The sequence below is a fragment of the Anolis carolinensis genome, unplaced genomic scaffold (assembly GCF_035594765.1).
Source record: "Anolis carolinensis isolate JA03-04 unplaced genomic scaffold, rAnoCar3.1.pri scaffold_10, whole genome shotgun sequence".
Classification (NCBI taxonomy): domain Eukaryota; kingdom Metazoa; phylum Chordata; class Lepidosauria; order Squamata; family Dactyloidae; genus Anolis; species Anolis carolinensis.
Window position 1 is genome coordinate 9,755,952 of NW_026943821.1, and position 14,826 is coordinate 9,770,777.

Genomic DNA, 14,826 nt, shown 5'->3' on the forward strand with positions numbered 1-14,826 from the left:
CACACACTTGTTTTTCACAAATGCTTTTATTATTTAAAAAGGAAACTGGGACGAGGCAGCCTTCACAGCTCAAAAGAGTATGCAATGATGTCCGAGCAGCGGAGGAGGGCTTCCCTCTGTATCCCCAGCGGAGTCTGCAGTTCAGAAACCTGGAAGTTCAGAATGTCAATGTCTGAGGCTCTAAACAACGCGGTGATGCTCACCCTCTCATGCATGGTGAAGTGGACGGGCCGCCCAGCCATAGCCAAGAGGCTGCGCAGGTAGCGTTCCCGCAGCGTCACTCGGCTTTGCTGCTCCAATTCCAGGTCTGCTGTGTTCCCACGACCCATGGAGGAGAGGCTGGCAGGGCCCAGCTCTTGGAAACGGAGAGAGTTGGGGTCAAAGCCACGACTTGACCCATCAGGTCCGCGGGGCAGACGAATAACAGCAACTGGAACTTTCATTTTAAACTCCTGGTGGCACAGGAAGAAGAAAAAAAGGAAGATGTAACCATGTAGCTTTACTTTTCTGGCTGTGCTAAGGTATTGTTCAGAAAAATAGGCCATGTTCCAATGTTACATAAAGTAAAACCTGTTGCAGGATAAAATGCCTCACACAATTTTTAAAAGACTTCATAGTCCATAACCTTTTAACAGTTGCATTCATCAAGAGTCCACAAGTTTCACACACAATTGTCCTATGTTAGGAAATTGATGTAGAAGGATGAGGGAATACTGGCAGTGTACCTATATGTGTACCAATATGGCAAGAATGCTGGACTTTGCCAAGGATTTGAGACATGTCAAGCTATACTCGGCTGGAAGAACACTCTTTCCTGCTAACATGGCAAAGGCTGGACATCTCAGCAACAAAAGGGTTAACACAGGCTTGCAAGACCTGTAAACAGGAAGTGTGCGAGGACGGTCTATTTTCCCCTTTGGACAGTGGCGGCACCAACTTGACGCTCCCTTGCTGTGCCAACATCCCCTCTGGCTGGTGGCCAAGCTGAGGGTCAGCAGCAAAGAGGATGTTTTCCACAGTGAGCTGAAGAAATCGCTGGCCATAGCCAAGCATAACTCCAGAACAGAAAGGAAAGCAAGTGAGGCAAAAACATAGATTTGCCTATACCATGTACCTGTGGATAAGAGCAGAACTTGTAATTTGCAGAAGGTGCAGCCAGAGAACCCTTACACTCCAAACTAGAATTCCCAGTTCTTGTCAGAAGAGAAAACCATTATGAACTAAATACAGTTGCATCTTAAACTGTGGACCTGGATATAAGCAAAGGCTCTCAACTGGGGGCAGGATGCAGTAAAGGCAGAAAGAAAGGGGTTTGCCATTGTCTTCATATGAATGTTTTGCCCAAGGTCACCCAGTGGGTTTCTATGGCAGAGCTGGGGATTTGAACCCTACTCTCCAGTGTCCTAATTCATTATCTATGCTTGCTACTACACCATGCTGGCTTTTGATATGATTATTGGTGTAGCCCCCCCCCCCCTTTCCTGCCATGAAATTTACCTAAATGTGTAGCATTGCAGATAGAGCTGAAAATCATTTGCATCTAGCGCTCATATTTGCTGTGTTCACTTTCCCTTGGTAACATTGCCCTCTTCTTTAGGTGCCTAAGCTGTACAGTTGGCCCTCCATATTCATGGATTTGATAAAAATATTCTGTATAGGACTCTAGATCCTCCAGTGCAATTCTATGTTAACTTCCAGCAGAAACTGGCTACAAAACCATGCTAGAGGAGCTAAGATTCCTAGAGAGATATTCTCCCTAGTAAGGCATATAAATTAATGGTTTTTCTACTTTTGTGGTAGCCTTGCACCCCTAATTCTAGCAGATACTGAAGGCTAATTATAGTTCTAAATGCTCAAGTGAAGATTTAAGAGTGCTAGAAATTTGGGAAGTGGAGAATTTCAGGAGGGGTGAGAATTCATATTGGGGGGCATTACCATGTCTCCCTCTGGGAGGGAAAGGTGATTTCTTAGCACTGGCAGCCAGAGTTAAGATAGCTTGTTAGTTGCCTTTTTCAGCTTCTGTTTTGCCACTATAGCGGAGCTTCTGGGCGGAAATGCCACAGGTTTCAGCCTTGATGGAGATTACCTTCTCCCTGCCAGCCCTGCTTTCCATCCTGCTGATTGGGCCACATTCCTATGTGGTGTGTTTGTTCCTAAAGCCTGGATAATGACCGCAAAGTTTCCTCTGCAGGCCTGTTTATGTGCTCTTTCCACAGACGGCTTATTCCCGACGCGTGCTGTCTGGCGCTGGAGGAAGCACCGACCCCTAGAAGCCTGCTCCAGCTGGGCTGATAAGGACTTGGCCTCCACCCGGAGCACTCTTGGGCACTTGGGCACTCTTGGGTTATTTTTCCAGCTATGCTAAGGCACGGGCTTCTGTATAAACATGACCTGGGAAGAGTCATACATGATGCTGAAAAGAAAAGCAGGGTGAAGAAAGCAGCAAAGGTGTCAAACACAAAAGCCACCATTGACTTTGTAGGTACACAGATATTCCCAGCAAACAGATTTGGGCCAACAAAAATTCTGTTAAGGACTTGAGGCACTCTTTGGAGAGGTCAGCAGAACCATCTTTTTTGTGTGGTGGGTGCCTTATTGGTAATTCTCAGCATCAGGAGTAGGTCATAAGCAATAAAATCAGAGGGGTGTAGCTAAAAACGGGAGGGAAAAAATCACAGCACTGCCCCCTAAATATTCTATCCTCCCAAATGAATTTCCTTCAGTCTCCAAATGTTAATCACTCCAGTAATTTAAAACTTCTATATCTAAAGATATGATTTACACATTAAAGAAACTGGCCAGGCACACTGACCTAGGAAACATGAAAAGAGCAAATACAAAGAGTTCTAGGTGCAAATGATTTTCAATGTCTTTCTGGAAATCTGTGGACTAAAGAAAAATTGCCTTCAGTGAGGCAGTGTCCTTATTCAATAATAATAATAATAATAATAATAATAATAATAATTTGTTTTCATGTCAGGAGTGATTTGAGAAACTGCAAGTCACTTCTGGTGTGAGAGAATTGGCCATCTGCAAGGACCCTGCCCAGGGGACACCTGGATGTTTGATGTCTACCATCCTTGTGGAAGGCTTCTCTCATGTCTCCACATGGGAAGCTGGAGCTGACAGACGGGAGTTCACTCTGCTCCCCGGATTCAAACCGCTGACCTTTTGGTCAGCAATCCTGCTGACACAAGGGTTCAACCCATTACACCACCACCACCACAACAACAACAACAACAACAACAATAAGTTTCTTATTACCTGCCTCTCCTGACGGCTCGAGGCAGGGCACAAGAAATTCAAAACCAAATGAACACAAAAATACAATAAATTACTAAATTACATACACACACACAAGAAAACAGTGGCAACAGAATGTAAATCAAAACTCATTATTAAAAGTTGACTGGGTAGGCTCGCTCGAAGAGATGGGTCTTCAACTACATTTCAAATTCCGACACTTTGTTTTGCTGCCGGAGCTCTTTCAGCAAGTCATTCCACAGTCATGGAGTGGCCATGAAAAGGTCCTTTGGGTTTAAGATGAAATGCCTACATTGTGTGGGGTAGTGTTCTTATTTGGATAGGCAATGCACTCTATAGTCTCTACTCCCCCCCCCCCCCCCCACACACACACACATATTACACCCCTTTGAATACATTTCTTTTGCTGTTTGGTGCAGCAGAATTCTTATTTGGAGGGACCAACAAATATATGTGAAGCTTGGTGAGGGGCACAACAGTCACATTTAGATATTGTACATAGGAGCCAAGGCTGGGTAGGTCAAAGGCCTTGTACCTGATGACTGGGAACCACCTTATACTCTTAGCCCTAAGGCAACCTGGAGACAACAAATGTCTGATATTTAATGGGGTGGAGTTGTTAACGGCTCCCATTTCCCATCTGGGGACCCAGTCCTCTTACTTTCCTTGCAGGACCCAAGGATGCAGCTAAGTCCAAAAGGGTCACTGTGCTGCTTTGGCAAGTGAAGAGGCAACAAACTCACAACAACTTGTTTTTTCTGGCTCAGGCCCCTTGCCTGGTTGACATCACATCCTGAATACCGCAGGAACGGCACCTCCATAGGCAGGGCGGGCTGAGCCCGACACTCTGGTGAAGAGCTGGGAGACTGCCTCTCTCATTTGCTGAGCGAGGAAGGAAAGGGAACAGAGGCTGCCAAGGAGGACTGGGTATGCCCATCAGGCAATGAAGGCTCTTGCTTGGCATGGATGACCCCAAACAGCCAACCTGGTTGGGAGAGGCTTGAAGGATAAAAGCGGAAGGAAAGGCCACTGGATCTGCAAAGCGGAGAAAAACATGGATTCTCGCCAACAACTTCTACCCTTGCAAGTAAGTACTTCTGAGAGGAAGCAGGGGAAATACAGAACACTCACACAGAGCACCACAATGCTTTGCTTTCACAAGGTGGTTTCCTGAGATTTAAGGAGCACTGGGCGGTACCCTTTTCATCTACCTTGCCTACCTTGTGTATTTAGACATATGTTCTAGTTAATAATTACTAACTGCTTGGCAGGACTTATAGTTTGCAGAAGGTGCGGAATAAACAGCAGCTGGAGCTTGTACTGAGGTGTTCCCTTGCATGGAGCTCCACTTACAAAAGAAGCCCTGCCCAGTTCAGTCCAACCTGGTGCACAATGCCACATCAAGTAAATAAAAACAAAAAGAATAAATAAAAATATATTTGTATTGTGGTTCACCTGCTCCTCCTTCCCCACCACTGTTGGTTACACTATGCAACAAAATTTGCAAAATTTTCTGTTCCTGGTTTGAAAGTGTTGTTTCCTATTTAACTGTGTGGCACTTACTTTGAAAGTAGTTGTTTTACTCGAGAATCTTTGTTTTTAATCACCGAGGTAGTACTATTATTTCCTTCAGTCTAAGAACTTTCTTTGTAATTTTCTGTAATAAAAATATGCCATTTTAACCTTTGTGCAGACCTCAAAAACAAAGTTTTTGCAGTTTAATAAACTTTTCTCATGTTTTTATGATAGAATCAATTAGGAAATGACATTTATAACCCTGAAACAAAAATTGTGCTACATAGTGTTATTGGATGTGTGCGAGTGGAGGCTATTTACATTGTCAAAGTTATTTACGAAAGCCAAAGAACCATCTTCCTCCTCCAAAGATGCAATTGGGAACAATACACACTCAATCTGCTTGCGTTCCTTAAAGATCTAAGAATACAACATATTTGTGTACAGTACTGGGCAGGTCCTCTGTGGCTCAATTTGTCCACTAGGAAAATGTCTTCTTGGGAGGGCGAATAACACAGGAGATGACTCCTTCAAGCCTTGGGAAGGGATTGGGTGAGAAAGCTTCACATACGTTCAGCAATCAAGAGCAGAAAAGGATGCCAGATTGTCTAAAGAGGCATTGACACCTTGTATACCAGGTACAAGAGGGCAATCCAGCTCAAAATGAGGGGCAAATGCTCAATCGCTAAGGAAACATTCCACTTAAAAGATGCCTAACTTGCCACAATGCATTTGCAACACAGAAATCATTTTGCAAAGCCAAAACAGTATTCTGATGGAGGAAATGTATTTGGACATCCCTGGGGTTTTTCCTCCGCCTTTTCATAGTAAATCTGGAGACTAATGAAAGGCTCAGTTATAACTTCTGCCAGCAAAGTTCTTCCTGCTAGATCTTTTATGGTGGCTGGAAGATATTTTTAAAAGGCACTCAGGCTGAAGTGAAATGCAAAGGCAAAATGGTGAAAGGAATAGCACCAAATGAAACATTCAGTGTTTTTCTGCTGTGTGATTTTTTCTGCTGATTGATTTTTTGTAAAGCACACTGGCTTCTCAATAATAGTAGGTGTATTAGTACAAGCAGTTCCCAAGTTACAAACAAGATAGGTTCTTAAGTTTAATTTTGAAAAAAATGTCTTGTTGTAGAAACAAGGATTAGTGATAAAGCTTCAGTGGAGGCCTTTCCCTCATGATAATAACTCTTCCAGGAGTGAATTTCCCTTCTGAAGGATAGATTTCTCTCACTTTCTGTTGTCTCACCCCATTCTTTGTTTGTAACTCAGGGACTGCCTGTACTGTAATATAGATTGGATTTTGTATGATTAGTTTGTGGGTAGTTGGGCGAGAGAGCAGAACATCTAGCCACATTAACTAACTACACTTTACCTTCTCTTTCTCACTTCCCCAGTTCCACAATGGTGTCTGGTAACTTGGCTGTTCTGTCGATGCTTTTTGTGTCACTTGCCTTCTGGAGATTTGAAGCCCCCCAGGGAGCATCACCTGGAACCGACAAACATGACCCTAGAGAACTGCCAATCCAGGCCCTCCACACTATCCTGTTAAGACGCCTAGGCTTGCAAAGGCGGCCGGAACCAAAACCAGGCCACGTGGTCCCCCAGTACCTGCTGGATTTGTACCAATTTGCCTTAGGAAGGGTTCCTCCCTCCTTGCAGGGAACGGATCTACCTTTCTTGGAGGAACAGGCGGGAAGAGCCAACACTGTGCGCACATTTCATCATGTCGGTGAGGCTACCCCTTTGAATACTCTGCTCATCCTTCTGCAGAGAGTCTGGGTCTGTTGTATAGGGGTAGTAGAATTGAGAGGGGATGGGTGGGTTAACAAAGGGGGGAAGGGGACCTGAACATGACTAGAGGCACGAAGGAAAGTTCAAGAATCAAGTACAGCTCACACTGATTGCACTGCTTAAGGAAGAGGAACCATAGCACAGTGGAAAGAACACAGGCAGGAGATCCAAGGGTAATGCCCAGGATCTCCAGTTGAAAGGATCAGGTGATGCAAAACACCATTCTCTATCTGAAGCTTCAAAGGCAAAGTGTTCAATAGTACAAATTGAGGGTACAACACTGTACCAGAGTCAGTTATATATCCAGAACCCAGCTGTAGCTACTGGATTCCTCTATCTTATGTTAACCTGGGACTTATAATTTGGTAAAAGCCCTATAATCCTCTGCTGCACTCTCCTGGACTTGAACTGTTTGGCATATAATTTTAAGTGTCTTGTGAACTACAAAACTCAGGATTCCATAGAATGGATCCATACCAAGGAGTATGAAACTGCTGTAACTACAGTGTGAATAAACACCTGCCACCCAGCAATTTCGCCTGTTGTGAAGTAGACCTACCTACCTACCTATTCATCTCCAGAGGTTAAGCAAACTTCATTTCAGAAGGAAACAAAGCAGAACTCTCCAAGATTAAAAACTTTTAGGACACTCCCTGATAATCGTGTTCCAGAATCCTATCCAATGTTCTATCATATAGGACTTGTGGGACACTCGTTCTCACATTTGCCTTGGCTGCAGTGCCACCTACAGAATGCAGAGGGTAATTGTGTCATAGCTTAGACTGACCATTTGAACCTAGGACCAAATGTTCTGGACCAGTTCCCAAGATTCCTGATAAATGGCTACACTCATTGAGGATATTTTAGGTACAAAGCATCTGGATGGCATCATGCTGGAGAAAGGTAGGCTAAGAGGAATTTTTTAAAAGCAGTCGCCTAAGCTAATTGACCTTACACTGTGTCAGCCATAAAGCCATTTCAGAGAAAGATAGCACAGCATAGGTAAGTTTATTTTTAAATGAAGTCTAGGAATTAAATCACAAGTGCAATTCACATTGCAGAGCTCCAAACTAGTAAAACAAATGAACAAACCATTAATGGATTAGTGCAGAACCTCTGCAAACCTATCCGTCTTCATAACTAATTCAAATGGACAAAGAGATGAAGGATGGGGCTTGGAATCAAACTTAGCTGTACTTCCAGTATGTTCACTGATGCCTACTGCTACTACTCAATTCTACCCCACGTCATAAATAATGCAGGGCCATGCCTTTTAATACTTGGACAGAAGAGCAGATCCACTGAAACTGTAAGGGCTTAAAATTAATACAGTAGAGTCTCACTTATCCAAGCTAAACGGGCTGGCAGAAGCTTGGATAAGCGAATATCTTGGATAATAAGGAGGGATTAAGGAAAAGCCTATTAAACATCAAATTAGGTTATGATTTTACAAATTAAGCACCAAAACATGTTTAACAACAAATTTGACAGAAAAAGTAGTTCAATACGCAGTAATGTTATGTAGTAATTACTGTATTTATGAATTTAGCACCAAAATATCATGATATATTGAAAACATTGACTACAAAAATGGCTTGGATAATCCAGAAGCTTGGATAAGCGAGGATAAGTGAGACTCTACTGTAATGACTATCGTAAGTCCCAGGTACAACTAAGACTGGATCCAACCTTGAATGTTCAAGTTACATTTCCATTTCAGGGGCAAAACATACCTCTTCCACTGCTTAGGATTAGGCACAACAAAAAGCCATTACTTTCATGGGATGTTTGGGAGCCTCTCAGACACCTGGCCAGTTGTTGTGGGAAACAGGAATAAAGGGGTTCCTGGTTGGATACAGCTAAGTAGTTCTGCAAATTTGAAGCTCAGTCTTAAATTCCTCATTAATCTCTATTCTGTTCCATTTCTAGAGGATCCAGATTACTTTCCTGACCTTGTAGGAAATGAATTTTACTTCTTGTTCAACCTCACCTTGCTGCCTGCAGAGGAGGAGCTGACTGCCCTTGAGTTGCGCCTCTACCACAGAGAGAGAGAAAGCAAGGGTTTTCACATCAACGTCTACCACACAATGGATCCCCCACTCATTTCCAGAAACAAGAGCAGACTCCTGGCCCGCAAATTCTTGGCTCCAAACCAGTCCAAGTGGGAAAGCTTTGATGTGACTCCTGCCTATAAGACAGCCAAGAACCAGAAGCTTCATCTTGGGTTTCTTGTTGAGGTGGAGCACCCAAACAATAGCTATAACCTTCAAGAGCACCACACATCCGCTCGTGCAAGACGGTCTCTTGGAGAGGAGGCAGCTCAGTGGGCTCTGGAGAGGCCTTTACTAGTTACTTATAGCCACGACCAAAGAGGGCAACCCCTGACACGTGGAAAAAGACACAACAGAAGTCAGTCAAATGCACTAACCCAGAAAGGAGGCAGAAAACCTACAAAAGGTGCGGTCTCCAAGAACAAACTCAAGAGCCTAAAGGCAAAGACCAAAATCAGTACCAAGTGCAAAAGGCACCGCTTGTTTGTAGATTTCAAAGAGGTTGGTTGGAACGATTGGATAGTTGCCCCCAGTGGCTACCACGCATTCTACTGCTCTGGGGAATGTCAGTTCCCACTGGCTGACCATATGAATTCCTCCAGTCATGCTGTGGTGCAGACAATGTTGAATTCTGTGAACTCCAAAGTGCCTAAGCCATCTTGTGTTCCTACAGACCTCAGTCCCATAGCTATGCTCTATCTGGATCAACATGACATGGTGGTCCTTAAAACCTATCAGGATATGGTGGTGCAGGGCTGTGGGTGCCGGTAAGAGAGATGGAGCAGGGACACTCTCTCTGTCAGTACTAAAAACCTGGGGTCACTCAACAAGACTTAGGAACAACAGACTTAGGACTTCCAGAAGTACAAGTTGCATACAATGCATAATGAAATAACCTAAGGAGATAAAGATCATCAAATTTATATAGTTGCAAGCAACTTGTACACAGGAATATATTTCTGAATATCAGATATGGAATCAAGTAATAAGCAAAGACTGTTGTTATGATGCTCTTCCAAAAATATCCAAAGATATCTAACTGGCCACAACTGGAAATAGTTGGACCTTGGTCTGGTCCAGCAAATTATTATTTTATTCTTATGAAATCACATGAACAAATATGAGTTTCCCCAGGAAATCCTGTATTTACAGATGAACTTTTATTGAACAATAAGCAAACAACTCATCCAGTCTATCAAAGCAATCATATATCAACGAAGTTTCAAATTCTTCACGTGGTAAAACAATATTAATTATTCTGCACAGTAAAGATGGAGAAAGTGTAGTCATCCAGATGTTGTTGTGTCACAATCCCCATAATCTCTCACCACTGAATATACTGTTTAGAGCTAATAGATACCTGAAGGCTATCCTGAATGAGCGGGCAGACCTGGCGTGCATAACGGAGACCTGGTTGGAAGAGGCTGGGGGAGCTAACCTCCCCCAGCTTTGTCCACCAGGTTATACCATGCAGCACCAATCAAGATCTGGAGGCAGGGGAGGAGGGGTCGCAGTGGTCTATAAGGAGTCTATCCCCCTGACCTAGTGCCCCATCCCGCAGACAACACTGTTTGAGTGTGCTCACCTGAAGGTAGGGGGCCGGGACAGTTTAGCGATTCTGTTAGTGTACTGACCACCCTGCTGCACTACAGTTTCCCTGCCTGAGCTAACAGGGGTGGTCTCGGGCCTGGAGTTGGAGTCCCAACAGCTCATTCATGCAGAGACCACTCCCTCTGACGTAGCTCAGGACTTCATTGCCGCCATGGCACGCATGGGGCTGTCCCAACTAGTATCTGGCCCTACCCACACTTGACTTGGTTTTCTGCCAGGGATGGGAGGAAGGTGGCTGTGTAGAGGAGCTCACCATCGCTCCGTTGCCATGGACTGACCATCACCTGATCAGGTTTAGACTCAATGCGCCCCCCAACCTCCGCAGGAGTGGAGGACCGATTAAAATGGTCTGCCCCAGGAGACTTATGGATCTGGATGGATTCCTGACGGCTCTTGGGGAGTTTCCTGCCACCTTGGCTGGTGACCCTGTCGATGCTCTGGTTGATCTCTGGAACAAGGAGGCGGCCAGAGCAATAGACACTATTGCTCCAGAATGTCCCCTCTCGAGTATCCGAGCTAAACCATCTCCTTGGTTTACTGAGGAGCTGGCAGTGATGAAGCGAAAGAAGAGGGGACTAGAGGACGTGTGGCATTCGGAGCCAAGTGAGTCAAACCGAACATGGTTATGCTCCTATCTTAGGGCATACACCGCGGCAATAGATGCTGCAAAGAACGTCTTCTTTGCAGCTAATATTGCATCCGCACAGTACCGTCCGGCGGAGCTGTTTTGAGTTGTCAGAGGGTTGTTATATTCTATCCCCCAAGACGGGATCCCTGACAACTCGGCAGCCTGCTGTGAAGCATTTGCTCGGTTCTTTGTGGACAAAGTCGCTTTGATCCGCTCTGGCTTTGACACCATATTAACGGCAGTCTCCGAGGATGTAGCACGGGCACCTACTTGTCCTATTTTGATGGGTTCTTTTCAATTGGTTCAGCCTGAGGACATGGACAAGGTGCTTGGAGAGGTGAGGGCGACCACATGCATCCTAGACCCCTGCCCATCCTGGCTGGTGAGAGAAGCTAGAGGGGGATTGGCCGAGTGGGTGAAGGTGGTGGTGAATGCCTACTTTTGGGAAGGCATTGTTCCAGCGAGCCTTAAATTGGCTGTGATCAAACCACTGTTGAAGAAGCCATCACTGGATCCCACTCAACTGGACAACTATCGGCCTATTTCCAATCTCCCCTTTTTGGGCAAGGGCGTGGAACGTGTGGTGGCCGCACAACTCCGGGCATTCTTGGATGATACTGATTTCCTAGATCCGGCACAGTCTGGCTTCAGGCCGGGGCATGGTACCAAGATAGCCTTGGTCACCTTAGTCGATGATCTACACCGGGAACTGGACAGGGGGAGTGTGTCCCTGCTGGTTCTGCTGGACCTCTCAGTGACCTTCGATACCATTGACCACAGTATCCTTCTGAGACGCCTTGCCGGGATGGGGCTCGGAGGTACTGCTCTGCAGTGGCTCCGGTCCTTCCTGGAGGGTCGTTCACAGATGGTGTCATTGGGGGATACCTGCTCGGCCCCACAACCATTGTCTTGTGGGGTCCCACAGGGATCAGTACTCTCCCCCATGTTGTTTAATATCTACATGAAGCCGCTGGGAGAGATCATCCGGAGTTTCGGGGTGAGGTGTCATCTGTATGCAGTTGATGTCCAGCTCTGTCACTCCTTCCCACCTGTCACTAAGGAGGCTGTCGAGGTCCTGAACCGGTGCTTGGCCGCTGTGTCGGACTGGATGAGGGCCAACAAATTGAAACTGAATCCAGACAAGACAGAGGTCCTCCGGGTCAGTCGTAGGGCCGAACAGGGTATAGGGTTACAGCCTGTGTTGGACGGGGTTGCACTCCCCCTGAAGACACAGGTTCGCAGTGTGAGGGTTCTCCTGGACTCATCGCTGAGCCTGGAACCCCAGGTCTCGGCGGTGGTCAGGGGAGCATTTGCACAACTAAGACTTCTGCACCAGCTGTGCCCATACCTTGGGAAGTCTGACTTGGCCACGGTGGTCCACGCTCTGGTTACATCCCATTTGGATTACTGCAACGCTCTCTACGTGGGGTTGCCTTTGAAGATGGCCCGGAAGCTCCAATTAGTACAACGGGCGGCAGCCAGATTAATAACCGGGGCGGCTTACAGGGAGCATACTACTCGCCTGCTAAGTCAGCTCCACTGGCTGCCGATATGCTACCATCCCAATTCAAAGTGCTGGTTTTGACCTATAAAGCCCTAAGCAGTTCTGGCCCAATCTACTTGTCTGAACGTATCTCCTCCTATGAGCCAGCAAGATCCCTAAGATCATCTGGAGAGGCCCTGCTCTTGGTCCCACCGGCCTCACAAGCGAGGCTGGTGGGAATGAGGGACAGGGCCTTCTCGGTGGTGGCTCCCCAGCTGTGGAACACCCTCCCCAGAGATATCCAACAAGTCCCAACCCTCTTGGGCTTCAGAAGAGCCCTAAAAACATGGCTATGTGCCCAGGCTTTCAAGGAATAAATGATAAAGACGACACGGATGGACCTATGGGTACAGCACAAGGTTTTCTGGACGAACAGATCTGATCAAATGTTTTAAATTTATATATTGTAATTTTATATTGTATTTAATAGTTTTAATGGATTGTATGTATTGTTTGATTTTTTTTTGTGTGGGCATCAAATTGTTGCCATTGTTGTAAGATGCCCTGAGTCCCTTCGCGTGAGAAGGGTGGGATACAAATGTTGGAAATAAATAAATAATAATAAATAGATCTTTTTTTGCCTGCCTTCCACACATTCCACATACAGGAGGGATAAGTCTGCAATCATGTCCTCTGTCTTTGAAAATTATGGTCAGTATCCCAGACTTGTTTTCTGCCGTTTCCTGCAAAGATGGCACCTATTTGGCAGCTGATTGAAAGTTATGTTGTATTTCTGTGCAAACGTATATACTTGGTTAAATGAACTTAGTTAAGCATGCCTTCAAGTTGCCTATCAACGTATGCCAAGCCCTTTTTCTGATTATAGGCTACAGCAATCTCCTTTCCTGGTACTAACCTGCACTGACTTTGCTTGGCTTCCAAGGTCAAATAGGATCTGATGCCTTAAGGGTATTTAAGTAAATGAAAGGTGCTAGTTAACCTCTAAAATAAAAACCTGAGCCTCGGGATATATCAGAATAGGACAGCAGCTTACAGTGTGTTATTGTTATGGGTGTGAAAACAGTTGGAGCTGATTTTACTGATGAAAAATATATAAATGTGAGGGAGAGAAAGCAGAAAGGAAACAACACAAAAGGGCATAAGGGCCACATACAATTTTGGTGTTTTTGTGGTGTGTCTTCAAGACATTTCTAATTCTTCAAGCCTTCGTGTCATTTCTAGCTCAAAGATAATTTTATAATGGGATTTCCTTGTCAAGGTTTGTTTCCAAGGGGTTTGTTTCTGACTTCATAGAATCCCAGAATCATAGAGTAGGAAGAGACTACATGGGCATATATATGAGGGCTATCCACAAAGTATGTTACGTTTGGAATTAAAAATTAACGAAGTCTGGGTTAAAATATTTATTATATACAGTTGAAAGCCATACTTCAATAGTACTTTTAAACATAGTCCCCATTCAAAATTAGGCACTTTTCAAAACGATTAATGAGTTTAGAAAGTTGTTACCCTCAGCAGTTTCCCGCCGCGTCCTGAAACTCGGCCAGCTAAAGAATGAATGCAGGAGAGAGGAGCAAGTAAAACACCTGATCTCGCTTCTTTTGCAAGATCTCAAGAATCCAAACATTGAGACTTCCCTTCCTGTCAGCTCAAGGAAAAGATGCGGATTTTTCTCTCCTCCGGAGGAGGAACAGCCAGGGCTTTGTGGCTGCTTCTCCTCGGGAGGAGAGGTAAACTCGCGCATGGAGGAAAGCGGCGTAGCCTCCGAGAAGCCGCCACGAAGCCCTGGCCGATATATATATCAACTCCCACAATTCCTAACAGCCGGTATATAGTTTTATACACACACACACATGTATACTTCAACTTCCACAATTCCTACAGCCGCTTTGTCCATGCCTGCTGTATAATATCATACGGCCACGAATTTTGCCTTCTCACCTTAAAATATTTGAATCCCCGTGAACGAATTCTCACAAGCCGGCCTTTCGCCACTTCAGGTCGTCATGGCAACCTCCACATTAAAAGTTGGGGCCTTAACGGGGAAGAAGCAACGCCCTGACGGATATAGACCAGAAGTCGAGACCTTTCTAACCGGAAATACATTAATTTCCCTTTCTCCTACTATCTTTGTCCTCTCTAGAAATAGGAGTCACCGGCACTCTGTAGCCCGCACCAAGAAACAGCCCTGAGGCCTGGACCGAGCTAGTGGCCACTGCGCATGCGCAGAGGAATATTTTTTTTGGTCTCCTCCTGTTTTCCATTCCCGCTTTCTTCTTCGGCCAAGACGAAATGGAAGCGCGTGATCCCTACGTCACGATCAGGCGGCTCTCCGTTGTTTCTCAAGCCGCTGCTCGCCATCAGTACATTCGACACTGATCATTTGTGCTGATCCTATTTCTCCTTGGCTTCTCGAAAAAACAGCAATAATTTCTACTTCCACTCCCTTAT

The 14,826-nt window shown here is 45.3% G+C and overlaps 2 protein-coding genes across 3 annotated transcripts; one reads left to right on the forward strand and one right to left on the reverse strand.

Annotated features, from left to right (window-relative positions):
- Positions 1–7: 7 nt before the first annotated feature.
- On the reverse strand, positions 8–14,597 carry gemin7 (gem nuclear organelle associated protein 7). Of its 2 annotated transcripts, none has more exons than XM_003222848.4 (2): positions 14,317–14,597; positions 8–452 (listed from the first exon to the last, which is right to left on the reverse strand). In XM_003222848.4, the coding sequence occupies exon 2, from the start codon at positions 441–443 to the stop codon at positions 63–65; it is 381 nt and encodes a 126-aa protein (XP_003222896.1). In that variant the 5' UTR covers positions 444–452; positions 14,317–14,597; the 3' UTR covers positions 8–62. The 2 variants fall into 2 exon arrangements, with proteins under 2 accessions (XP_003222896.1, XP_062818191.1); XM_062962121.1 differs by lacking the exon at positions 14,317–14,597 and adding an exon at positions 4,828–4,848.
- On the forward strand, positions 3,790–12,984 carry LOC103279318 (bone morphogenetic protein 2). The gene is made up of 3 exons (XM_008113849.3): positions 3,790–4,351; positions 6,185–6,519; positions 8,511–12,984. Exons 2-3 carry the CDS (start codon positions 6,192–6,194, stop codon positions 9,401–9,403), a joined length of 1,221 nt encoding a protein of 406 aa, XP_008112056.1. The 5' UTR covers positions 3,790–4,351; positions 6,185–6,191; the 3' UTR covers positions 9,404–12,984.
- Positions 14,598–14,826: the final 229 nt, after the last annotated feature.

Bases quoted from the DNA above. Each gene is read 5' to 3' on its own strand.
- gemin7 (XM_003222848.4), bottom strand. From the start codon at position 443: ATGAAAGTTCCAGTTGCTGTTATTCGTCTGCCCCGCGGACCTGATGGG.
- LOC103279318 (XM_008113849.3), top strand. From the start codon at position 6,192: ATGGTGTCTGGTAACTTGGCTGTTCTGTCGATGCTTTTTGTGTCACTT. The intron at 6,520-8,510 runs GTGAGGCTACCC...TTCCATTTCTAG, and splicing joins GCGCACATTTCATCATGTCG to AGGATCCAGATTACTTTCCT.